The 25,816-nt window shown below is 50.5% G+C and overlaps 3 protein-coding genes across 5 annotated transcripts in view; 1 reads left to right on the forward strand and 2 right to left on the reverse strand.

Annotated features, from left to right (window-relative positions):
• Positions 1 to 631: 631 nt before the first annotated feature.
• Positions 632 to 5,290, reverse strand: LOC116824974 (seizure protein 6-like). 2 transcript variants are annotated; one of them, XM_032780662.2, is made up of 5 exons: positions 4,889 to 5,290; positions 3,791 to 4,243; positions 3,444 to 3,611; positions 2,695 to 2,898; positions 632 to 1,888 (listed from the first exon to the last, which is right to left on the reverse strand). In XM_032780662.2, exons 3-5 carry the CDS (start codon positions 3,574 to 3,576, stop codon positions 1,875 to 1,877), a joined length of 351 nt encoding a protein of 116 aa, XP_032636553.1. In that variant the 5' UTR covers positions 3,577 to 3,611; positions 3,791 to 4,243; positions 4,889 to 5,290; the 3' UTR covers positions 632 to 1,874. The 2 variants fall into 2 exon arrangements, with proteins under 2 accessions (XP_032636553.1, XP_074929685.1); XM_075073584.1 differs by lacking the exons at positions 3,791 to 4,243; positions 4,889 to 5,290 and having other exon boundaries at positions 3,444 to 3,790.
• A 6,223-nt stretch (positions 5,291 to 11,513) lies between these two features.
• On the reverse strand, positions 11,514 to 19,733 carry HINFP (histone H4 transcription factor). 2 transcript variants are annotated; one of them, XM_032780669.2, is made up of 10 exons: positions 19,667 to 19,733; positions 18,913 to 19,092; positions 17,853 to 18,079; positions 17,343 to 17,454; positions 16,487 to 16,639; positions 15,585 to 15,662; positions 15,362 to 15,482; positions 15,022 to 15,160; positions 13,471 to 13,595; positions 11,514 to 12,823 (listed from the first exon to the last, which is right to left on the reverse strand). In XM_032780669.2, the coding sequence occupies exons 2-10, from the start codon at positions 19,073 to 19,075 to the stop codon at positions 12,301 to 12,303; spliced, it is 1,641 nt and encodes a 546-aa protein (XP_032636560.1). In that variant the 5' UTR covers positions 19,076 to 19,092; positions 19,667 to 19,733; the 3' UTR covers positions 11,514 to 12,300. The 2 variants fall into 2 exon arrangements, with proteins under 2 accessions (XP_032636560.1, XP_032636565.1); XM_032780674.2 differs by having other exon boundaries at positions 19,682 to 19,719.
• POU2AF2 (POU class 2 homeobox associating factor 2) overlaps positions 19,074 to 25,816 on the forward strand; it is a 29,513-nt gene continuing 22,770 nt past the window's right edge. Inside the window, exons 1-2 of the mRNA XM_075073441.1 lie at positions 19,074 to 19,215; positions 20,834 to 21,073. Of these exons, the coding sequence (XP_074929542.1) occupies positions 19,074 to 19,215; positions 20,834 to 21,073 (382 nt within the window). The remainder of the gene's footprint in view (positions 19,216 to 20,833; positions 21,074 to 25,816) is intronic.

Genomic DNA, 25,816 nt, shown 5'->3' on the forward strand with positions numbered 1-25,816 from the left:
CACAATGTTTGGGAAATACCTAGACGAACAGCAGGCGACAGCCAGGGGAGAGGATGCTGGTTATCCTCATTTGGTGCTGCACACTACTGGCCAAACTGAGAACTGCCACCTTGGTCAGAATGCAGACTGCTCCCTGGCCAGCATGGCTCACACTAGAACTGGCCCAACGTTTTCAGTGGAAACTTTTCCATAAAAATGAATACAGTGTTTTTAACAGTGTCATTTCCAGGGGAAACATTGGCTTCCAATCATCTTTTTTCAGTGTTTCACTGAAAAAAATGACAAAAAAAAATTCACTTTTTGGACCCAAAAAGTTTTGGCCACGACCTGAAAAAAAAAAATTTGTCCCCATTTTTTTGGGACTAGCACTTGCCAAAACCCGAACAATTGGGGAGTGCTGGTTTTTCAATTAAAACTGGCCCTCTCTCTTTGATAGATTTTGTTGAAAACTATCATTTTTTTCATTGGTTTGTTTCATGGGAACAAAATCCTACTTCCCAACCAGCTCTGCCCCCAGCACGAGAGGAGAGATGGGGCTTCTGAACACAGGGACTTAAAGGGGTGGAGTGTGGATGGAAGCCAGAGGGTAAGGAGATGCCTCCAACAACATCACTGAAACACTAATCACCTCTCAACAGATTTATTGGCGCGATGGTCACAGGCTTGAAGCCAGTGGTCAGAGACAAAGCGCCTCGGGCAGAAGCAGCATTTGCCATACACAGCATTTAATCCTCACCTTCCCCATGCCTACCTCACATGTGGCGAGGAGGGAAAACTCCACTGGCTGATCCTTGTGTGTCCCGCAGACCCTCCCCACTTGCTAGGCAAGGGAGAGCATTTGACAGAGGTTTCTGGGTGCCAAGGAGTAGCATGGCACCACAGCAAAGCAGGCAAGGAAGAGGATTCCCTTCAACTGCCTTCCATTGCCCTGTGTCAGAAGAGTAAACAGGTGCCTAATCCCACATTAGGGCAGGACCAACCCTCTCCCCCACCTAGAACAGCTGCTCCCTCTCCCCTCTCACTGTGGGTGGTGCGTTCCCCCTGCTAAAGGGGGCACTTGCAGAACAATTCGCCTTTTTCTACAATTGGCCCCTGACTAAAGCTCCTTTAAGATGAAGGCCTCTGCTCCCTGCTCCTGCCCCTCTGCCTTGAGAGGGACTGGGACTCGCCAGGGGAGGCATGCAGGTGGGAGAGAGGGGCAGTCCCTTTTGGCCAGGTGGTTTGGTTCACTGCACCTGCTGTCAATGTAACCTGCTCAAGCAGACTCCACGTCTGGCCAGAGGCAGCAGGGGAGGCTGCAACAATCGGGTGGTGCTGAGATAGATAATGACGCTCTTCATTCAAAGGATGTTACAGACAGTGAACCCCAACATGCCCCCACACCCAGTGAGGGGTATTATTCATCCTCATTAAGCAGATGGGGAAACTGAGGCAGAGATCGGTGTCATCCTTTGCCTAAGGTCTCAGAGGAGGAAATACAAGTCTGGAGTCCTTGGAACACTTTCTCCCACAGTGTAACCTGCTGCAGAGTAGGGAGATGACTGTATATACCCATGCGCTTGTTCAGAACAAAGCAGGGTGCTAAGGGTTAAGTTATGGGGGAGGCAGTCCTTTCCTCTGCAGATGCTGCACCACAACAAGACAGGCTGGCAAATGGTTCCAGTCCAGGAGACAGACACAATCATGCACTTCCACGAACACATTGCCAAGAGTGTGATAGGAACAGGCGGATGGAGGACTCTGGCCTGATGGGGAGAGAGGCACAGTACGGTAGCCTATTCCGCCGCGAGCATCAGGCTGGCTGTTGCCCCTCCTGGGACGGAGCTCCCCTTCACAGCCGAACAGCTCCCCACGAATCGATCTGCCCCCGATCTCTACCTAGAGGAAGCTGTAACGAGAACACGTTCAGACAATGGGCATCTCTTTCGTGTTAGATTATCCTGACCCTCACCCTCCTACGTGCCCCATGTCAAGCCAAAGGTGCCATGGGAGCACATCTGGACTGGCATGTGACTAGCTTCTGCTCCTTGCCTCCCCTCTACTCCATGGGCCAGAGAAGAGCAACAGAGCGAAATTCACTTTCCTGCTCTGACTGTGGAGCCAACTGCAAAACCAAGTCGCCAATTTCCCAGCTCTTAGCTCAGCTGATGCCAATCGGGAGTAATGCCCGTGCAGCCAGCAGAGTCATTCTGCATTACACAAGACACAAAATGGGCAGAGAGCAGCTTTTTTCATACTGGGATCAGATTACTTAGATACTGCCCTCAGGGATGCTCTGGAAAAGGCATCCCTCTCTGGGGTGGAATCTGGCAACCGATAGCCTGCACCAACAATGCACCAGAGTTTAGGACAAGAGGTGAAGAAAGAAACTTGACTAATCCTGTGGTCACTAGTAGACCAGCCAAACCACACACATGCAGTGTCAGGCATAAAATCCAGGATCTTCAGGACCAAAGAACTACTACAGCTCAAGGAGAATCTCTATGAGGAGCGGCACATTAAGGCTTTTACTCTATAAGGAGTAGCCACTAGGGGGTGACATGATCACACATGCAGAGGAGAGCAGGTCCAATACAGTCCACCCAGCCCAGGGCAGCAATTGTGTTGCAGTAGGATGGGAACAGCAGGGAAGTCCCACCAGGTTGGCCGGGGAGGCGGCTCCCTCCGACTGCTGGATGGGGAGGAGTCACTTACAGCAGGGGACGTAGCAATCGCACTCGCAGAAGTCGCAGCGCGCGAACCAGCGGGTCCAGCCCCACTGCTTGGTGACGCAGTTGGAGATCTTGATGCAGCCGTGGTTGAGGAAGGCCCCGAGGTGAGCCTTGTCCGAGCAGGTGGAGGAGCAGCTGCCCTCTATGTCCCGCTCATTAATCTCAATTCGGCCCCGGAGGCATATCCCTGATGGGGAGAGACAGCAGCTGTTACCCCGGGGCTGCAGGTAGGCCCCGAGAACAGAGCCTGGGAGTTATTAGCATGCGGTTGGGCAAAGCAGTGAGGCTGATGAGGCATCAGGCTGCCAACAGCACCAGCACCCCGGGTTGCAATAACCTGCCCTGCAACCTTTTAGCTCACAGGTCCCCAAGCTGGGCAGACCCAGCACATTCTCCAGAGCTTACGACACCCCCAAGGGAGCACAGTAAAGCACCCCCAGGCTGACATAGGAGAGCGACCCTCCACTCTCCCCCTGCTCCTGACTGCAGAGGGGTAGGGGAGCAGAGGTATTTCCTCCATTAGCCCTCTCCCTGCCACGCATCAGGGATGTCTGAAGAGAGCTCACCCAGTGCAGCCAAACCTGCAGACTACGCCGACTCCCATGTGGAGAACGGGCAAATAAGGGACACTCCAGCCACCACTGGGATGCAGCCCCCTCTGGGGTGGAACATTAGTTCCTCCCAATCCTACCTGCTTTACTGCCCATCGGTGCTACATGGCGCAGTACTCACGGAGGCAGGTGGGTTTAGGTGTCCAGTGGCCATCGGACTGGCAAGCACTGGCCGGGTCCCCCACTAGCAGGAAGCCGGGTCGGCAGCTGTAGCGCACCACAGAGCCCACCCACCAGTCGTTGCCATAGACCATGGAATTGAAGTCTGCCTCTGGCCGCCCACAGTTCACTGAGAAGAGAAAAGTCCCGGGGGACAGTGCAGGTTGGAAGTGTGAAGGTATTGCCACCACCCCAGAGACAAAAGGGGCCCCAGAGAGCAGCATGTCATAGGTACATGCTTGGCATCATTGGGTGCCAAGGGCTGCTGGCATAATTCCACAACCCCAGAAGGATGCCAAGGGAACATACCAGATCAGGGGGAGTGTGTGGGGGGGGAGAGCATGCTGGATCCCGAAGAGATGGCAACAGCATACACTATGGATGACAAGGGTATATAGCTCCTGGGATCCGTGATAGCCAGGGTATCTGCCACAGCCTGGATGACTGCTACCAGTGCTGGTAAACTGCTCTGGATATGTGACATGGAACCTAAATGGATGCTAGGATGCCAGGGGCTGTAGGTAGATGCTCCAGATCCCAGAGAGGATCCATTAGTCCATCTCCTGGATGCCAGGAGGCCGACGATACTGAGATGTTGCAACAAGTCTGTGTCCTGGGGCAGGCTGGGGGGCTGATGCATTAACCTTGTCAGCACCTCATGACGCCAACAGCTGCTGTAATTCCTTGTCAAGGGGCCCCTCAGGAAATGCCCCATACTTCTTGCTCCCCCGATGCCCCCAAAATCCTCCAGGCCAAAGACAGCTTTTGTTGGAGAGAAGAAGGGCTTTTGGGGTCATATATAGAGAGATGTATGTACATGTTTTATGTATATAAAAACTATACACACACAAATATATATATACACACACGCATACAACAAACAGGTTTGAAGTGAACCAAAACCATTGTGTTTTTTAAAAATATCTCATCAAATAATAAAACAATTCATTTCAAATCAACCAAAATGTTTTGGGTTAACTTGACATGGAATTTGTTCATTTCAATTCACCATTTGACATTTCTATCCACCTCCCCTTTACAATTTGTTTTTAAATTGGCTAAATATGAGAACAACATGCCATGTTGAAACAAACAAACAAACAAACAAAGCATTTCAACTTCAAACAAATCTAGATTTTTCCCCGTAGAAGCTATTCATTGAATTCGACTGAAATTTGCAGATTGTTCCAGAGACACACACAAAAAAATCATGTTTTCAGCCAAATTCCCCTTCCTCAGGGGGACTTGGGACAGTAGCTGCTGTACTTGACAGTCTCTGTGTGACTTCCTCACTCACAGCCAGCCACCCCCCCCCCCCCCGCCACCAATTCAGGCATGTTGGAGTCCGCACAGTCCTTCCCCCACCAAGCTCAGCCTCTCCTTGGCTCTCCCCCGGCACTCCTGTACCTCGACAGAAGGATTTGTATCCCAGCCAGCAGCAGCTGCCATTCCCACACTGGCTCCTCTTCAGCTCCTTGTGCTTCCCTCTGCAGCCTCCCATGCAGATGGGGGCCATGCCAGACCAGTATGTGTCCAAGCTTCCTGGAGGGACAGATCAAGGCAGAACAGGGAGAGATGGGCTGGGGCCTCTCTCTTCTCCCAGGTTCTAGGCAGGGCCGGCTCTAGCCATTTCATAGCCCCAAGCACAGCGACGCTGCGGGGAGCGCTCTGCCGCTCGCTAGTCCTGCAGCTCCAGTGGATCTCCTGCAGGCGTGCCTGGGGCTGCTCCACCGAAGCCGCGGGACCAGCGGACCCTCCGCAGGCACACCCGCGGGAGATTCACCGGAGCCACCTGCCACCCTCCCGGCAACCGGCAGAGCGCCCCCCGCTGCATGCTGCCCCAACCACACGCTTGGCATGTTGGGGCCTGGAGCTGGCCCTGGTTCTGGGGCACCCCCACGATTCTGTCCCCCCCGCATCCATTCTCTTTCCCAGCTGGGCCAGGCTCCCTCAAGGCTCAGCAGCAGCACTGAGCCTGCCAGGGTGTGTCTACACTGCAGCTGGTGCAAGCCTCCCAGCTGGGTAGACGGACTCATGTCAGCCAGGCAGACGGACTCATGTCAGCCAGGCTCGAGCGAGCGTGCTAAGAATACCAGTGTGACTTGGCTAGGCGCCAGTGCCTGAGTTCCAGCCAGAGCCGTGACTTCCACCAGCCCTGGGGAAGCCGGTTGGGAGATCAAGCAGGATCCTGCTAGCTGTCACTGCAGCAGGGTCAGCCCCAGACCTTTCTAAGGGCCCCAAGTAGCATTCTGCATTCCTGTGGCCCTTCACAGCCCCACAGACCTTTACAGATGCTAAGGGGCCTCCTGGGGAGCACAGGGCAACTAAAAAGATTAGGGGTTTCAAACAGGTCCATTGAGGAGAGATTAAAGAGGCTAGGACTTTTCACCTTGGAAAAGAGGAGGCTAAGGGGGGATATGATAGAGGTATATAAAATCATGACTGATGTGGAGAAAGTGAATAAGGAAAAGTTATTTACTTGTTCCCATAATACAAGAACTAGGGGCCACTAAATGGAATTAATGGGCAGCAGGTTTAAAATAAACAAAAGGAAGTTCTTCTTCACATAGCGCAGAGTCAAATTGTGGAATCCCTTGTCTGAGGAGGTTGTGAGGCTGGACTATAACAGGGTTTAAAAGAGAACTGGATCAATTCATGGAGGTTAAGTCCATAAATGGCTATTAGCCAGGAAGGGTAAAGAATGGTGTCCCTTGCTTCTGTTTGTCAGAGGGTGGAGATGGATGGCAGGAGAGAGATCACTTGATCGTTACCTGTTAGGTTCACTCCCTCTGGAGCACCTGGTATTGGCCACTGTCGGTAGACAGAATACTGGGCTAGATGGACCTTTGATCTGACCCAGTATGACCGTTCTTATGTTCTTAAGCAGGTATTGGAGGCGATGAGGAGACAGACGCACAGACAAAGGGAACAATTTGCCCAAGGAACAAGGAATCATTGGCAGAGCTGGGGATAGAACCCAGGAGCCCTGGCTCCCATGGCATTTATGGCACATCTGATAGACAGGTCTGAGATCTGACACCCCTCCTCTTTATCCTCTGGAGAGGTGCAGCCCAGACAGCAGCAGCAGCTCAAACTGATCCTGCAAACAGGTCTCAACCCTGCCATGGCATTCCCAATGGCTTTTCTCTGACGCTGCCAACAAGGGACTCTCACTGCAGGTGGCACTTGCATTTCCTGGCTGCAGGAGGGACCCAAAGTGGGACTGGCAAAGTTGCACCCTGAGAATGCTGCAAGGGTCTGGAAGCAGTGAGGGGTGGGAGTATCAGGGCCCTGACGAGACTGCCAACACCAGCAAGTCCAGATCAGCACCAGAACCTCCCACCCAGCTCAGAGCATGCCAGGAAAGAAAAGACGGACCAACTCTTGCCCTCTCCATTGATGGGGAAGCGAAACAGAAAAGAGCACAGAACTCATCTGCCCCCGAGAGGCAGGGATTACTCAAGGCTTCCAGCCTTGCCAGACAAAACCTATGCTGAGGAGTCCGGGACTGACAAGGAGAAATGTCAGGACAGGAATGGAGGATCTTTCCCAGCTCTAGGCAAAGACTGGGGTGGGTCCAGTTACAGTGTGATGCCACCATCAGCTTTGTGCCATGGGAGAAGGGGTGACCTCCCACAGTGCCCTGTGCATGGGCTGTGACTCAAAGGGTGGGATCTGCTTAGAGCATTGCCAGCCTATGGCCCTGCAGCAAAAGGAGGGTGTCTGAGAAAGCACAAACAGCTACCACCCGCTTTCCTTGGTGGATCCCAGCAGGACGAGCTCAGTCTCTGGGCCGGGGACTCCTCTCAGACTGCAGAGCTGCTGCCCTACGACCATAGCAAAGCTGCTCTTCCCCGCAGGGACACCGACCAGGACTGGTTGGATCCCAACACAGCTAGCTCTCTCCCTAGTGGCTCTTGGGCAGCATACTGTGTGTAGCAAACACCTCCTGCTCTGTTACTTACCTTCCTCCTCACCAGAGCCAAACCCAGCCAGCGTGACTAAGACGAGGAATCCCAGCTCCACGGTGCTCATCGCAGACCCAGTCCAGTGCCCTCTCCACACGCTGCCCTGCCCTCCTTCGTTCTTCTAAGGTTCCAGTCCTTCGCCCACTGACCTCAGACTCCAGCTTTCAAAAGACCCCGAGTATTTGCTTTTCCATCTCCCCCTTGCCAGGGGATGCTGCCCCGGTTGACCTAACTGCCAGCAGGGTCTGACTCCGTTCTGACTCAGCCTTCCTATGGAGGAGGGGAACTTCGCTTCTATCTGCTCAGGACAGAGGCACCTTACAGGTCCGGTAGCAAGGGGAGGGCTTGAGAGGGGGGAGCGGGGGACTGGAGGAAGAGGCTTCCTTTAATCCCCATTCTCTCTTCTCTGCAGATAATCCTCTGGCAAAACGATTACCTTTTTGCAGCTTCTGCTGTGGCTGCAGCAATTAAATACCCCTGAAGCCACAATCCCACAGAGGAGCACCAGTAAAGTTTCCAACTGGGCCCTACAATATTTCCTGACCGCACGTTCTATTGGTCTATGCCAGGGACGGGGGGGGGGGGGGGGCACTGCCCATATATCCACCTGTGGAGACCCAGGTTCCTTGACCTATGTAGTGCCATGGAACGGAGCTGGAGACATCCCGGTTCACTGCAGCTTTTGGCACAGATTTGGTTCTGCAAGGTGCCGGCTAGGCTCTGTTGCCTGGAATGCTCTTGCTGCGAAGGCATCCTTGGTATAGCTGATCAGAACCAGGTTACGCCAAGCATGGGACACATCTAGCTGAAAGCCTTTGACCTCTGGGGCATGCACAGGTGCCTCCCTGTCCAGTCTCGTCTCAGCCTGGATGTGAGAGTTGAACCTCTGTGGAGGCACTGTTCTGCTCTCAACAGCCATGAGTGAGCACTCAAGAAAATTAAGAGCCAGCTCCGCAACCTGGAAATCCTCGGGCCATCCAAGCCACGTTTACAGCATGGGCGGGGTAGGCTTCCCCCATGCCTCCTGGCAGCATGTTTCACCCCAGCCTTGCCACTCCACCTCTGTAGGACAGTGTCCAGGGCCCATTCACACCTTTGTCCCCTCTGCAGAGGCTACATGCCAGTTGTGAAGGTGGGTGCAAGCACACGGAGCAGATCTCTGTCGATAAGGAACCAGACTGAGAAACCCATTTGACACAGGCCTCCAAACCACTCAAGGATTTTGATCATGACAGTCTGAACTATTTCCACAGGGCCTGTGTTCCCTGCCCACCTCTGCCAGGGAACGTTTTGTCCAACAGACACTCACTCTCCTTCCCACCTCCCCACTTTTACTTAGGCCTGGTCTACACTCAAAAGTTACATTGGCATAAGTACATCAGACAGAGGTGTGAAGAAACCAAGTCTGACCCGCACAGCTAGGCTGACAAAACCCCAGCGTAGACACAGCTATGTGGATGGAAGAACACTTCCATTGACATGGCTAGCTGTTCAGAGAGGTGGTGTTCCTATATAAGCCAGCTCCTTCCAGTAACATAGGCTCTTTCTATGTTATGGGGTGATGCTGGTATAATCTCCATAGCATGGGCATAGCCTTAGTATGTGAGGGACAAGAAACCAGTGCAAGCTTCTATACTCTGAATAAAGAGCATCCCTTTGGGTGCTGCCCTCCACCACCTCCTGCTGTCAGGACACAACTGTCAATTATGTTCTTACTGAGTTTGTAATTAGAAGGTGAGCAGATGGCTCGGGGTTTAATGTAAAGTGATTTCTCCACTGAAATAACCTGGAGCTCCAGTGGCTTTTGCTTTGCTGAACTACACTAGCAGGGAACGGGAAACGCAGCGGGCACCACGACACAGTGGCTGCTGAGGCCACAATCCCACTGCATTGTTGGAGGATGGTCCATTGAGCCTACACACAGTAATTGTTTCCCTGAGACATAAGCAGAGCAAGATACCTGACTTCTGTGCACCTGCTTCATGAAACCAACTCCCTGGCTCCCGTCAGGGTCCCTTAATTCAGGCCTCTCCCATGAGACAGCAAGAATCCTGCCCCAATTATTGCCACCGGCAAAACCCTAATGGCAGCCAATGGCAGAGCTACTAGGAAAATCCCCCACCGAGCATGCCAGCACTACACGCTGAGCAGGGTCCTGCAACACCTTACTCAGTTTAGGACAGGAAGTGAAGAAAAATCCTGTATCCAGTAGAAACTACAGGGAGGAAAAATGGCACCATGGGATGTTTTAATGAGCACAAGTGCATTATCCAAAAGAGGGGGCCTCCAGGTGAGGCACTTGCTTTATGGGATGAGTATCCAAATCACAGAGGTTTCCTAGAGGTCTCCCATCCAAGCCCTGACACAGGCTGGTCCTGAGCAGAAGGGCAGAGTTACACCAATTCAACTGAAGTTGTGATTTTAAACCATTTAGTTAATCCAGTGCCAAAGAGCACACGGACACTTATTAGGGTTTAAAGCAGGATTCCTGCAGTTTACCTGAAGTCAATTCAGACCATGTTTAAACAAAACCAAAATGCCTCCCTTTAACTGAAATAAGAGCTTCCCACACAGGGGTTTGCCCTGCTTTAACTGAAGCAGTGCTGATGCGCCCACTGACAGTCCCTCAGCCTACGAAGGCCTGTCAGAGCTGGGCAGAGAACAGTAATCCTGCTCAATGGAGGATCCTGACATTTCAAAATGAAAACCCCAAATATGAAAATCCTCCACAAGCTAGAATGACCATTTTCCACCTAGCAAGACAGGAGCCCCAGCTCCATAGCAGCATGCTGGGCTGGCTGGCCCAGAGCCAGGGATCTGGGCTGCTGTGAAGCCCTGAGCTGGGCTCTTAGCTCTTCTAAGCTCCCTGTCAGTCTACCAAGCAGGCAAGTGTCAGCACAAACCAAAACTTTCCAGGGCCCCAGATGCAGCTGGCAGAGGCCATCTCTTCTGCACCCTCAATAACAGGAGGCAGCTCCCCAGTAAGATGAGCTCCATAATACACTGGTTAAGGCGATTACAGCTGTCCTGGGAGAGCGCAAGGTGCCCCTGTTAGCGGGGTCATCTTGGAGCAGGGAAGGTTATTCCAGGATTAGAAAGAAGACAGCACCTCCAAGGGAACTGACCACCACCAGAGCCCGTCTACCAGTCCGAGGGCAGGACAGGGTTTCCCACTGACCTGCACTTTACAGCCACATCACAGTAGGATGGGGTCAGGCTGTCAAGCAAGCAGAACCAACCCAAGCCAGACAATAGCAATCTCCAATGGATCTGCTAAAAACTGATGTTAACCAATGTTTGGCTAGTGCCTTTCATCCAACAACCACCAACTTTAAGTGGGCCTCACTTTGTCCCTCCCTGAAATGGACCCAGCTATGGGCGGAAACACAGCACTATTTGATTCCCCACACCACCACGATATGAAGGAAGACCAGAACTGTGCCCTCCACTGAAATGACAAAGAGGATTAAAGGCTGGGGGGACCATGATTACCCGGGCCAGAGAACTCTTAACGAGCGTGGCATGTCAACACCTCACTGATGAGGACATTGAAATACAGGTAATGACGGCTTGGACTGCAGAAGGGTTGCAGAGTTGTTTCCCAAGTCTACAAACAGAAGTTTAGAACTGAGACCCCTTGGGATCCCAGGAGAGAAAGAGGCCAGCTAGCACAGCTTGGTCTTGTGGTAGAGACTTGCTTGCAAGTCGACAGTGATCCTATGTTAAAGCAAGTAAAGGTCTCTGGGTCAATTGGAATGGCTGAGTCGTCCATGAGCAGGGAAGAAGGCTGGGGGAGTGCTATCTCCAATCGGACGAGACAGCGTGCGTACGGAAAGCTATGAGAGGCACAGAGCAAAAGGAGATTCCAGCAGCATGAAGGTGGCTGTGTGTGTCACTGGACATGCCGCAGTGATGTGGTAAAAGCTCAAGTGTCACTTGCACCCTAGATATTACAAAGATCTGGTCACTAAAATCCCCAACTGCTTGGTCTGATCCCTGCACTAAGGCACGCGGGACCCACATTGATGGGACCATGGCAGACACCACACAGTCGTACCCTGACCTGGCACACAGGACTTTTATTTATTTATTATTATAAAAGCACTTACTTTGCACAGCCAGGAGCCCAGGCCCCATTGTGGGGAATTCCCTGGGCAAGAACTCGAGGGGAGGACAAAGGCCGCACAAAGGTCCCCGAATGCTGAGAAGGGCCCCCCAGCTTACACCAGCTCCCCACCATTCCATGAGGGAGGAGCAACCTGCAAAGGGACAAATGGACCCTTAGGCTGCTCCCCTGCTCAGATCAACCAGGGGATGGGGCAGTGTCAACACTGATAAGGGATCTGTTTGAACGAGCTAGAATATGGACACTCCAGTGTGTTTGAGACAGGGTCAGGGCATCTTGTTCACGCGAGGGCAACGAGATACTGGACAGAATGAGCCTGTTTAAGGCCAAACAGCATCTCAGGAGGCAAGCCAATCCACCTGCAGCTCCAAAGGAGTGGGGGAACACAGCCCAAACCTCTCCCCATGGGACGGAGGGCACTGAATCCCCAGCTTGAATCCCCTTTCTTGCCATGAGAATATGTAAGGCTGCTCCCAGCATCCGCTGACACCTTCCTCTCCCAGGCTGGTGCAAGGGAGATCGACCCCTCTCTCCCACCGGGCGCTGACCAGATGTGCTCAGAATCTTCCCGCGGGCAGCACCAACTGCTCTGGGTCTATAATCAAGGACGTGGAGGGACCCTAGCAGGGTGATGGAGAGTGCTCGTGATTCCATCCCTGCCCTCCCAAGCAGGAGAGACACCTGAATTTCTTGAAGACAAAGTGCAGAGAGGCAGTGCCAGCATCTCACATAATCTGTATCCCCAACTCCTCAGCTGTCTTCTGTAGGCGGTCCATGACATTCTCCTCCGGCTCCACGGCCAGGCCACCGGGCACCGCTGCCTGCTCCTCCGAAGGTGCATTGGCCATGACATAGTACACGGTCTCGTTCTCCCCATGCTCATTAGTCCTGTTCACCACACGGATGATGGGGCCGAGCGGGGCACTGGGCTCTGGGTCTGGTGAGGCCTCAGCTCTCGGGAAGGTGCTTTGCTGAGCTGGGTCAGGGTTGGCAGCAGCATAAACCGATGGTGGCAGTGGGGCTACTTGCGATTCCATGTCAATGGCTTCCTCCAGGGAGGCCTCTGCCGGCGGTTCCAGGATGATCCCCTGCAAGTTGCCCTCACCCTCTGTCAGCACCACGCACTCCGCCGTGCCATCCAGCAACTCGCCCTGTTTCTCCCGGTCCTTCAGCAGCTGCTCAGTCAGCTCCACACTTTCATAGCGCACTAGCTGCAGCCGCATGTAGCCGTCCTCGTGTTCCTTGTACCTGCGTAGGCCAGAGAGAGGGACGGGTGGCAAGGGTTAGAACGGGGCTGGAAGGCAGATGCCTTGTGCAGTTACCAAGGCAGGACTGACTGCTTGAAGTGCTACCCTACATGTTACCGCACCCAACTCCAGGAGATCAGTGGCAGTTGCTACCCCAAAGAGGTCATTTTGCAGCACTGATATTACTATGGGGCAGACACCCCAGCACACAGCACCCAGTGTGTTAACAGGTAGTGCAGTGGGGGAGACGTTGTTAGGGAGGGTAAATCCTTTCAACCCCAGCTGCTGGAGTTTACATCGGATAAGGCATCCTCAAAACGTGATCGGGCTTAGACTGGGGTGACACTCTCTCAGGCTGAGGAGAGCTGGGTCTGGCTGCAGCCAAGCCTGCTACTTCTACAAGCATCCCAGTAGATCCAGCTGCATTCGTGTGGTTGCTGCCCAGCAGCCCTAGTCTCTGATATGCCACTGGAGCCTGCTATCTAGGTATGATACGGCCCCTATCACCCTAGTATCAGAGAACCTAGCACCAACATCCCACCTCCGAGTGACTGTTCCCAGTGAGCCTGCTTGCCAGTCCCCCACTGCCCCCTGTGGCTTGAGAGAGGTAGCAAGCTTTGCACACAGGAGAGGCTGGAGGTCCAGTACCTGAAGCGAGGATGGCCCGAGGGCCACTTGAACTGATGTTTCTTCCTTAGGTGCACAGTGAGGTTGTTCCCACGCGTGAAGCACTTGTCACAGATGTGGCACTTGTACCGGGGCTCCGAGTCACCCTGGGGAGGGAGCGGGAAGAAAGAAAGGATCTAAGTGCCATGGGATTCAAATCCAATCTGCCTTGTGGGAAGCCAGGCTTTCCAACAGGAACACACACCCGACAAGTTTTATAGCAAGTCATTAAGGCAAAGGAGTGGGGGACTAGTAACATTTCTGATGGGCTTGGCATTTCCAATCCACAGGATGGAGGGAATCTCATTACCTAGGAGATCCCGTGCCTGGGCTGCTAGTTGTTTGGGACTGCTTTGCAAAGTGGCCACAGAATCACAGAAATGTCAGACGGGAAGGGACTTCAGTAGGTTATTTAGTTCAGTCCCCTGCACCGAGGCAGGGCTAAGTACTGGAGCCGTACCTACGTCTGTAGGAATACAGGTATTAAAATGCTTGCCCCATGCCAGGGAGCAGCAGAACACACACAGTCAGCCATGCAGGGAGGAACAGGGACAGGCAGACCCCCACCAGTGCTCCCAAGGGATTAGCCAGAAGGCGATACAAACGGACGGCTCATAAAATTAGCACAACTGCCAGGTTAGTGGATAGTGCCCAAGAATGGAAAACTCCTACTCAAACCCCATGAGCCACCAGTTATAGCCAGAAAAAAGCAGGCAAGATGCTAAACACACCACAACGCTTAAATTACTGGGTGTGTATGCCCAGTTCTGGTTAGTGTTCTCTGCGTCTTTAGTGCCTTCACTGCAGGGGCCTGCCACTTGTACTGAACACTAGGTGAGCCTTGACAAACATCTTTGCTAAATGGCCAACACTGAAGAACTGCTGCTCTTCCTGCCCTTGGCCCTGCATTGGAAGGGAGAGCAATTCCCTGTTCCCAGCCAGAGAGCAGAGATCAAAAGAGATCAGACAGCCAGAAGGAAAGTCATGAGAAACCCCTTTTCCTCAGATAACTCGTGTTGTGTCATCCGAGAATCAGAACCCGTTTAGCTATTAGCACTGCAGCAGGTGGACAGAGTGACGGAAAGGACAGAAGAGTCAATTCCTCCAAGAGCTGATGGATACCAAGCATGATCATGGACTGTTCCAAATCTATGTGGGGGTGGGAATGAAGCTAAGATTTGCATTAGGGTTTTATGGTCACCTAGAAGGCTAAGGCAGGCTTGGGAGAAAGATCGGTCGAGTGGAAGTCAGGAGATACGGATTCAATTCCCAGCTCTGCCAGACTCTCTGTATGACTTGGACAAGTCACTTGGTCTCCCTGTGTCTCACTCCCCCATCTGTCTAGCAGGGAGGAGAGTATTCCCTTCCTCTCTCTCTTTATTTAGATTGCAAGCTTTTCAGTGTAGGGCTCATCTCTCACGACATATGTGTGCAGCACCTAGCACCCTGGGCCGCAACCTTGCTTGAGGCTTCTCAACATTATTGCATTATGAACAGTGGGAACAGCAGCAGATCCCCTGGTTCCCTCCTCACCTCGTGGACTTTCCTGTAGTGCAGTTTGATGGAGCAGAGGGAACGCGCAGTGAAGCTGCAGGCTTCGAACTCGCAGCGATAGGCTGGCTCTTTGCTGTGAGTGTCCAGGTGCTTCCTCAAATCAATGAGATTTTTACAACTGAAAGAAAAGAACATGGGAATGAAGCCAAATGTGTGAGAGACCCCTATTCTATTTTCCTCTCCTGCTCATCAATGCTTCTCTCCCACCCCTAGCCCCTGACAGCCCAGCCACCCTCCCTTCCCCCCACACAGACCCAGGCCCCACCTCTGAAGGCCAGACCCACTCCACCTTAGGGAAGTACAATTGCAGGGACCCCACCTGTAGTCACAGTAGTCACACTTGAAGGGTCGCTCCTCGCTGTGCCGGAAGCGGATGTGGTTGCGCAGGGAGGAGGGCAGTGGGCAGGTCATGTCGCACAAGGGGCACTTGTAGTGGTTTACTGCTCGAGAGAAACGAGAGGGAAGCCCATCACCATGGAGTGGGGAGAGGGAACGCACTTGCCAGAGCGACGGCTGGAAGAGAGAGAAGGGCCTTTACTCACCATGGTTCCTCATGTGATCACGCAGCAGCCTCTCAGTAGCAAACCTCTTGGAGCAGTGGGAGCACTGAAACCTCTGCTCTGTAACATTGGGGAAAGGTGCGGGGAGAGAGAAGGGAGTGCACAAAGGGGGAGGGGAAGGACAGAAAGAACAAAGCAGAGAATATAGCACAGATAGCAACACACAGGACAAAGTGGGTTAGTTATATCGGAGCCAAGAGCCCTTTCTCCTCATTCACAGCCATTGATGCTGCCCCTGGGTAGAGAGCCACTGTCTTGCCTTCCAGTGAACACAGTTCTCCCAATGCTACCACTGCATGACTCAGGAAGCAACCCCAGAAGCAATTCTACTGCCTTCAAGGATGATCACAACACAAGTCTAACCAGGAATGAGACACATGGGAGCTGGGAACGTACAGGGAGAGCTGGGAATGTACAAGGGGCCCCTGCAGGGAGCTGAGGGGAGACCAGCAACTCCTCTCACTTTTACATACAGGCCCAGCCTGAAGTGGAGAATGCACAGCACAGTACTGACTCCAGCACCCAGCACGGCACAAAGGAGCTCAAGGAGATTTTAAATCAATCTATCACTGGCACAAGGGCCTGAGTGACAGCCCAAGACATTAGTCCCATGTCCACAGAACAAGAAAGGCACTAGATACAGCAAGACAAACCTCCCCCGTGCTGCCCCACTCCTGCCTGAGAGGGGAGTTCAGTCTCAATGGCCTATTCAAGCCACTGGTCTCTCTGGTGAGCCTGAGAGCCAATCAGTGCCAACACTCATAGTGGTCATGCCCTGCTAATGCCTTGCTACTAGAACAGAGAGAGCTGCTGACAAATCAAATGACTCGGCTAGAAGCAACAGGGCAGATCAGTGACAATCCCACCCCCGCTCAGGCGCTTACGATCCAGGGCGGTCTGCCGGCGGATGTGGTCAAAGAACTTGGTGTTGTTGGAGAACATCCCGCCACAGGTAGGACAGGCCACTACCTTCTCCTGTGTGTGGCTGCGCAGGTGTTCCCGCAGCTTACAGCGCCCTTTGAAGGTGCAGTCACACTCTGAACGTAAAAGGCAGAGACAATGGTTAGCTCCTTGGCAAAGGACCTGACAGCTCCAAGAAAATTTCAGTAGCACAGGCAGAGTAAAATGCCTTGCTGCCCCCAATGGGGAGCCAGGCCAGGCATGCTGCAGATAGGTAGAAGACTGGATACAGGCCTACATACAGCATAGATCTGTCATTCCACAGGACACATGAGCAGCTGAGATGATCATGGCCACGTGAAAGACAGCAGTTATTGTTAAAGTTAAACCAGCACTTCCCCCTTGCTGTTCTGTTCAGAGGCCTTGATACCATCTATTAAATTCCTCAGCTGGAATCACCAGGTATTAAGCCCGCCATGGGGACTAAGAAGCCAGAGTCCCAGGTTATATTCCTCACTCTTACACTGACACACCATGAGTACCCAGCAAGTTGCCTTTGCATTTTGATTTCTGTAACCATCCAGTGGGGAAATGGGTGAGGCAAGGCTCAGCTCAATAGTGTTTAGCAAGCCCTTTGAGAACCTCAGTGGAAAGGTGCTACAGATGTGCAAAGCCTTGCTGTTTGTCAGCTGCTGCTCCCCCGCCCCCGGAGAACTTTCAAGTTCTCACATGTGCAGGGACTGTGTTTTGTTCCGTGTTTGTACAGCACCAAGCACAATGAGGTCCTGGTCCATGACTCGGGTTCTTAAGTGCTACAGTAACATAAATAAAATCAAATACCTTTCCAGCCACAAAAGACCACATGGTTCTCCTTCCCAGCTGCCTTGTATTCTGAACAGAAGCTGTGATCCTCCACATGCCGGTAGAACCATTCAGGGTTATCAAAAGATCTCTGTTGTGGGGAGACAAAGCCAGAAGAACATGGGTCAGCACATGCATGCTAGCAGTTCTGGTACAGTTCAACTTCGACAGACCGTTCTCCCTCCCCTCCCTTGGGGCAAAGACAGAAAGCACCATCAGGGCATTCAAACTGGTTGCAGTGCTCATAATGCTGAGACCATCTCCCTACCCTAGAACCGAGACTTTGTTGGCTTGAACCACGTAAGGCCCTGTCTGTGCTCCAACTTGAACTGGGCTGAGTCCTCAAGGGTTACATCAGATTGACAGCGACTCTCCCAGTTCCTGGGCATTCACTGTGAGAGAATAAGTCCCCCTTTTTTCCTGCTCCCACCTGACTGCGCACCCACAGACAGGAGTTAGGAAGGCTGATCCCCTCTCTGTTGCTCTCACCTCACAATACTCCCACAGACACAGGAAGTTTTCCTGGATCTCAGGAATGATGTTGCGGCTCTGGAAGTCCAGCTGACAGTGGCTCACGTCTGACTGGCTCTGCAAGGCCTGCAGCCCCCACTGCTTCAGCTTAGTGTGGTAACAGTGGAAGTAAACATGGCGGACCAGGTCTGCTGAGCTCTCTGGAGAGCAGAAGCCACATTCCTGCCACAGACAAGTGTATTCTTCTGCAACACAAATAGGAAACATAGTTACTGACAAATCTGTAGAAAATGAGCGTCTCCCTGTTAAAGCTTAAGTCCCCACAAGCAAGAAAAGATGGAAGCTTTCTTCATAGCCTTCCCTCCCTACAGCTGGTGGGACCACGTACTTATGGTGAGAGGAGAACTCTCATCTTCCTATTTCTTCAGTTCTGGACTCTGGCTTATGATCCACTACAAAAGCAGCCAAGACCCTGCACTCAAGACAGTGAATATAAACATCAACTATTTACAAAAACACATCTCCTTAGCTCTGATAATAGCTCAGGTGTTCACAGATCCCAGTCCTGTGCTCACAATGCTAGACTATGTATCACCCTTTAAAAATATATAGTTAATGCTGCTAAGCATCTCATTGAGCAGATGTAATTCAATAGATGTAACTGAAGTCATGTAATGAAGAAGATTATAATGTAAGAGTTTGCTATTGTCCCTTAATTCTACAGACAATGAAGGATTGCTGTGTCAGGTAAGGGAGAACAAAACCTTCCAGGTTCTTGACACAAAGCTGTCCTGCACCACAGCCTTGAATCACGACCAGACACTCTAAGAGGTCAACTGACAGCAGAGTGCATTAGATCCATTGGAAAGTTTATTTTCTTACCAGAATGCAGAACACGTTATCACCAGTGGACACTATGTCATTACCCTCACTGGGAAATTCACTACTGAAATTTCTCCACGTCTACCAGGAGTGGTTCATAATAATGAAGGGAGCTTGATGACCCGCCTGATGGCTCTTCCAACCCAAGAGTCCAATTTTAAAGTTACAGTTTTTAATTGCACTCAGTGTCCCTTACCAAGAGGGTTCATCTCATCCCTATGTTCCCCACGAAGATGAAGCTGCAAATGCTCCGACACATGATCGCAAAACTCCTCCATCTTAGAGGCCACATAGGCGCACATCTCCCATTCACACTGAAGCACCAACTTTTCCTTATTGCCGGCCTTTCCAGGAGGCATGGTCCGACCTTTAGGCACTGAAAGATGTTACGAAGACACAAAATGTTTCTCACGCCATTCAGCCACCAAGAAAACCACCACCACCAAAGAAGATGCCCTCTACAAAGCCATGGGGCTTCCTAGATGCAGCGTAGATTATGGTACTATAACGAGAGTAGATCTATAACTGCTGTGAGGGGGAAATAACCACAACACAACGTTGTATTTTGCACACAGCCCCTCCCCGCAGGGAGAATCGGGGGGGGGGGGAGGGGTTGTGACGAGCCACATCAAGAACAAGATGCAACCCAAGTAGGAGCCCCAGGAAAACCCAGGACCCGCCACTCCCGCGAGCGGAAAATGAGGCTAAGGCAGCAGACACCAGCGTCCCGAGCGGGCCGCCAGGCGCCTGCCGCTGGAACCGGAGCGCCGGGGGCGCCGTGTGGACGCAAACCTGCTGCAGGTGGCAATGGCCGGATCGGACCCGGGGGGCGCGGCTCCCCCAGCCGCAGGAGAGGGGACCTGGGGACAGCGACCCCGAGACCGGAGATGAGCCGAGGCCGGGGGGGGTCCGGCAGGGCCTGTCCGCGGAGGGCGGGGGGAGAGAACGACCCGATCCCGCGTTACCGGCGGCTCCTCGCGCCAGTACCTGCCTCGCTCCGTACCCGCCGAGTGGGTGGGGGGGAGCCCACAGCCACCTAAAGGCCGGCCGCCTTCGCAGCCAATGGCAGCGCCGCCTCCCAGCCCGGCAGCCAATCCTAGCGAGGGGAGGGCGCGCGGGGCGTCGGGCGGGAAGGCCTCGGCCGGAAACGCCCCCCGCCAGGGCGGGACACGAAGGTTCCGGCTGCTTGTCAACACGGAAGTGCCCCGAGTTTGGCACCGGAAGCGGAAATAAGCAACGGAGACCTCGTTTTTTGGGTGTATAAGGGAAACCTTTAAATCTCCGTTTTGACCTTTGACCCCGACAGAGGTCGGTAAACTCAGTGGCTGCGACCACCTCTCGTTTGACCTTTGAACTCTGACCTATTAGTCTGTCCATGACCTTCTGAGCCCTGTGGGCCAGGAGCTGTCTTTGAGCCCTGCCGCTTGACTCCTGACCTTTGACCTTCTGAGCTGGGGCTTCAGTGGCCCTTTGACCTTCCCAGGAGCCAAGGGCAGGGCCGTAAGAGCAGTCACTGGAGGCAGAAGACACCAGCCGCTGGCAAGTGGCTGGGGGTGAGACCCAATCACTAGTTGCCACTTCTCCTCCAGCACCAAGCCCCGTCACCCCTCCTGGCACAAGGTGCAACCCGTGCAGGGATCTGTCTCTGACCCCAGTATAAACTCACATCAGTGACCCTAATGTGCCAATGACCCTTTACTCATTCTAGACCTATAGTACTAGGGCTGTCACTGCTGCAAACGCTCTACACATCACATTAACATACATACACTAATGAACACAAAATCTGCACACACTACAAATACACACAATGCTCATCAGGGGCGCCTCTACATATTTTGTCTCCCCAAGCACAGCAGGCAGGCTGTCTTCGGCAGCTTGCCTGCGGGAGGTCCTCGGTCCCGCGGACTGGACGGCCCGCCTGTGAGAGGTCCGCCAAAGCCGCGGGACCAGCGGACCCTCCGCAGACAAGCCACCAAAGACAACCTGCCTGCCACCCTTGCGGCAACTGGCAGAGCACCCCCCATGGCTTGCCACCCGAGGCACACGCTTGGCGTGCTGGTGCCTGGAGCCGCCTCTGCTGCTCATCACTTAAACATACATGCATTTTTAATAAGGAGCAAAACACTTTAAGAAAGAGGTGGAAAAACTGGAGAGAGTCCAGAGGACAGCAACTAACATGACAAAAGGTTTAGAAAACCTGACCTCTGAGGAAAGGTTAAAAAATCTGGCCCTGTGGAGTTTTCAGAAAAGAAGACTGCAGGAGGATCAAATAACAGACTTCAACTACATAAAGTGTTGTTACAGAGAGGATGGTGATCTATTGCTCTTCATGTCCACTAAAGGAAAGACAAAAAGTAATGGGCTTAATCTGCAGCAAAATGGATTAAGGTTACATATTAGGAACATTTTTCTAACTATAAGGATAGTTAAACACTGGAATAAGTTACCAAGAGAGGTTGTAGAGTCCCCATCATTGGAGGTTTTTTAGGACAGGTTGGACAATGCCTGTTAGGGATGTTCTAGATATATTTGGTCCTGCTTTAGTGCATGAGGATGGACTAGATGACTTCACTGAAGGTCCATTCCAGTCCTACATTTCTACGATTCTAGGCCCAAATCCTCAAAAGGGATTTAGGCATCTAGCTCACATTGAAATCAATGGGAATTAGGCATCTGAATGCCTCTGACGATCTGGGCCTAAAGCCTTAACGTCAGGTTAGGAAATAATATGACCTAGTCCTCATCCTCAGGAACTCTCTCATTCTCTGGGACCGATTTATGATTTATCCTTAGTGAACCTCATGGTCACTGCTTCTATTTTATCATGATTATTCAGATATAAATACACCTTTGGGCCAGAGGAGCAGGGCAGTGGGTAAGCCTCTGAAACTTACTGAATACTATTTTTATCCCCAAAATGTTAATATTTCTTATTGGGTTCATCTTTAATGTTGAATCGTGAAGGCCCATGTGAAAATTCATGCAAATAACACTAGGCAAATAAGAGGCAGAAGTTCTGAGTCAATCAATCCAAATAGTGATCCTGCTGTGAAAACAGATACACACCACCAGGACTTTGAAACGTTCCTGCAGTATCGTATTTGAGAACAATGCTTTCTATTCTTCCTGTGATGTGCATGTGTAACCTGGATTATAAATAATGAGGCAAAAAAGGTTATAACGTGTTTCTTTGGCATTCTACAATGTGTATTACATTTATTATCAGCATCTTCTATTAAAGGGCATTACAAACTGCTGTGGGCCATAATTTGAAGAACCCTTCCCCTCCCCCTTTCTCTCTCTTTGAAAAGTCCATCTAACTACTGGTGTTTTCTACCCCCTATCTGCCGCTGAATAAGGAATTCAGGATCAGGATTTTAATGTTCAATGTCATTTTTGTTAAGAAATAATATCAATGCCAGTAGCCCAGTATTTTTAGGAGTAACAACGAACAGGTGTCTACACCTACAATGGAAAGATACATATTATTGAAGGAAACATGTCTGTTGCAAACTTTCTTAAGAAAAGAAACAGTGTTAAAAATTTTTCTTGGTGGGGGAGGTATGTGGTTGGGGACAAATTGTATGTTTCATCTCTTATGCAGGTTTTTCAAGTGTTTTGCTTCCACTTGAACATTGTGGTTACTTGTTTGCTTATATATAGGACTCGAGCCAGCAAAGCCCTTGAAAAGTATTGATTTCAATAGGGCTACCCATCAGCTCTTAGTTAAGCATGTTCTTAAGTACGTTGCTGGACTGAGGGCTTATTTATATCACATCTCACAATCAGTATACCTGCCTCTCAGGGTTGTTGTATGGATTGATTAATAGGTGTAAAACAGTTTGAAGATATTAAAAGTAATGCAAGGGACCCAAACGTGTATGCATATACTTAACTTTAGGCACACTTTAGTAGTCGCTTTGGGGCCCAAGCATTGAGTATATCATGAGATTTCATGCAGTAGCTCTTTTCCCTCTGTGTAACTTGACAAAATGTGAAATCCTGCAATATATTATAACTGAAATTTACAGTTGGTTACCATGGTAAACAGGGCAAATATTGTCCTTTGTTGTATAAACAAGTAAACCCCTCTCATCCCAGAAGGCTACAATCAAATTACTGGCAGCTGGAGTTCACCGTTAAACACAGCAAATTAACTGTTTTATTATCCATTAACTTTATGCTGCATGTGTCACGCTATCTGGAGTGGCTCACAACTGTGATTGCCTACCTCAGACTGCCAGAAAACAAGGGCAGACACCCCAGACTGGTGGTATGTTTTATAATTAGATTTCACCAAGTCAGTAACAGATGTGAACTTTTGGAGCATTATACCAATCTTACCATGGAGTCATAGACCCTTAGATTCTCTAGCCTATCTTGCCACTCTAACAAACTGGACTTTGTGATAAAAGGTGACTTAAATCTAAAATCACACCACATCAGGTTTCTCCCAGTTCCAGGAGGCCAGCCACTTACCCCAGCTCAGTTGATACTCCACATCTTATACCAAAGACCACGGTGGCAACCAAATTCATAGTAAACTGACTAAAGATTTATTAGCTAAGAAAAAAGGATGAGTTATTGAGAAATTAAAGCAGGTAAAATATAACAACAGGTGAATCACAATTTGTGACATCAAAGGGTAGCAGTGGTGTAATAAACAGAATTTCCCCAAAGTCTTTCAGGGCTACCCAGCATAACTCTGGAGATCTCCATCTTCTCATTCAGTAATTCTGCCCTGTTAGAATCCAAACAGTCCAGAGATGAAGGATCTTTCTTTGGATCCATTCTTATATCTTCTCACAGAAGACGAGCTGACAGTCTCTCTACCAACATGGACTTTTCCTTTGATGACGATAAGTGAGGAATGCACTTAGTCTTTTCACACACAATGGCCGTTCTGATAAAGTCCATCATCAGCATTCCACCAGGCTTCTTTGATGCCTGATGAGTTATTTAGTTACAGGGGTATTTACCCTGTAATGTTTGCTATTACATTAGAACAGGAACAGAGAGTGAAAACATTGAATGTAACATCCCTTTCGTATTATGACCTTTAAACACCCAAAACATTAATTACTTTGATCTATACTAATCCATGAGTGAAATGACTTGAAAACACTCTAGCATGATGTGGTCAGCCAGTGTCATGGCATGTTGCAAAATAATGTTATTTAACAATAAACAGCAAAAATGCTCTCCATTTAACAATGGGTTTAAATCAAAATTTGAATTAGGGAAATAAACACTGAAATACATCTATTAGGCTAGTACTTTGTGTTAGTAATTAGGAGTATGATTATTAGAAAGGTTTGTTTTGGGGCAGGCAAATAGAATATAAAAATCAAACAGGATGGTATAAGGCGTGTAATATGACCTACTGGTCCTGTTATGGTTATAGGGCAGTACTCAATTGGCTGTATATCTGTTTCCTATTATGGATCCTGATCCTGAAAATGAAATAAATGGAAGATGTGTGCATAAAACCCCTACACTGCACTGAAAATCTCAGTCTCATGTTTTGGGAAGGCAGGTGTGTGAGAAGAACTGGGGTCTGTAGTAAGAAGCATATTGGTTGGGTTTTGATTTCATCTTTGGTTCATTATTTGCTTGACTTGGCATGAGGAGCAGCTGCAGGTTCAAATGTTTTTTTAACATAATTATTTTTAATTGCTAGGAAAGACACTTAGGCCTGGTCTACACTTGAGGTGGGGAGGGGAGGAAATCAGTCTAAGTTACGCAGCTTCAGCTATGTGAATAACGTAGCTGAAGTCCACGTACTTAGATCTATTTACGGTGGTGTCTTCACTGCTGTAGGTTGACTGTTGACGCTCTCCCATTGACTCCGCCTGTGCTTCTTGCTCCGGTGAAGTACTGGAGTCGATGGGAAAGCACTCAGTGGTCAATTTATCACTAGACGCGATAAATCGACTCCTGCTAGATCGATCACTCCGGAGGTAAGTGTAGACATCCTCCTACAGTCAATAGATCCTTCTGAAACTATATGGAGCAATCTTGGCTCCACTGAAGTCAATAACAAAACTGTCATGGGCTTCAATGGGGCCAGAATTTCACCTATATCTTTTAGATCTAAAGAAATCAAGCAAACAAGCAGGCATAAGAGGTGGAAGCAAACAGAGTTAGTGACGAGCTCTGACAATAGGTAAGCAGGTAGAAAGCTGACACTACTGCTTAGTATGCAAAAATGTATTCCTTTTACTGTGACCTAATACTCACCTCCCAAGCTTTATTGGGTCCTTGTTATTTCTTGACACAAACCTTGATTGTGAGCTCTCCGGGGCAGGGGCTGACTTTTACTACATACTTTCCTGCTAAACTCTGTTTTTTTCTTCCTTGTCCTCCCACCCATCTCCACTCTGTTGGTCTCTTCTGTTACATCTGGTCTGACTCCTAACCTATCAACTCTCTGTCTCGGGCAGCACTGTCTGTTTTGTCACATGGATGCACAGTGCCTGGCACAATGGTGCTCTGATCCCTGACTGCAACCTCTGAGCCCTAGTGTGATATAAACAACAGTGGCTTACACAGAAGTGAGTTTGAAGGAGGAAAGAAATGCAGTATATCTTTAGTAAAAGCTCCAAGCATAAGAAGCCTGTGGATGTGGAGGAAGGGTGTGGTTGAAATAAGAATCTTCCATGGCGTGGAGGAAGAAGAGATCAGTCAGCAATTACAAATTCAACAGAGAGGTCATATCTCAGACTTTTCCATTCGTGAAGTTGGCTCTGTGTTTTTATCACCACTCCTCTCTGGTCAGACTTCTGTCTTCTTGCATTATATGGCCAGACATACACTCTAAGTGATGTAGATTCAATACGTCAGGAAGGGAGTTGCAATCTTCTGTTGTTTCAGCTTCCCATGAGCTGCTTTTCTTTCTCTTGACATGCCTGACAGGAGCAACCTTTGCCAGCAGCTGCTCTCCCCTTACCCCTCTGAGAACAAATGATGGATGGAAAAATAAAAGCCCTCCTCCAATAATGCTGCCAGGGGAGTTACAAAGAGGAATGGATTTGGACTGGCAGACCCTTGAGCCGTCAACAGACTCCAGAAGAAATGAACTATTTGATTATGAAGAA

The sequence above is a fragment of the Chelonoidis abingdonii genome, chromosome 18, assembly GCF_003597395.2.
Source record: "Chelonoidis abingdonii isolate Lonesome George chromosome 18, CheloAbing_2.0, whole genome shotgun sequence".
Classification (NCBI taxonomy): Eukaryota; Metazoa; Chordata; order Testudines; family Testudinidae; genus Chelonoidis; species Chelonoidis abingdonii.

Bases quoted from the DNA above. Each gene is read 5' to 3' on its own strand.
- HINFP (XM_032780669.2), bottom strand. From the start codon at position 19,075: ATGCCTCCTGGAAAGGCCGGCAATAAGGAAAAGTTGGTGCTTCAGTGT. The intron at 16,640-17,342 runs GTATTTGATTTT...TTTTACGTTCAG, and splicing joins GGTCTTTTGTGGCTGGAAAG to AGTGTGACTGCACCTTCAAA. The intron at 12,824-13,470 runs GTACTGGACCTC...TGGCCTACGCAG, and splicing joins TCGGGCCATCCTCGCTTCAG to GTACAAGGAACACGAGGACG.
- LOC116824974 (XM_075073584.1), bottom strand. From the start codon at position 3,705: ATGCTGCTCTCTGGGGCCCCTTTTGTCTCTGGGGTGGTGGCAATACCT. The intron at 2,899-3,443 runs GTGAGTACTGCG...TCTCCCCATCAG, and splicing joins ACCTAAACCCACCTGCCTCC to GGATATGCCTCCGGGGCCGA.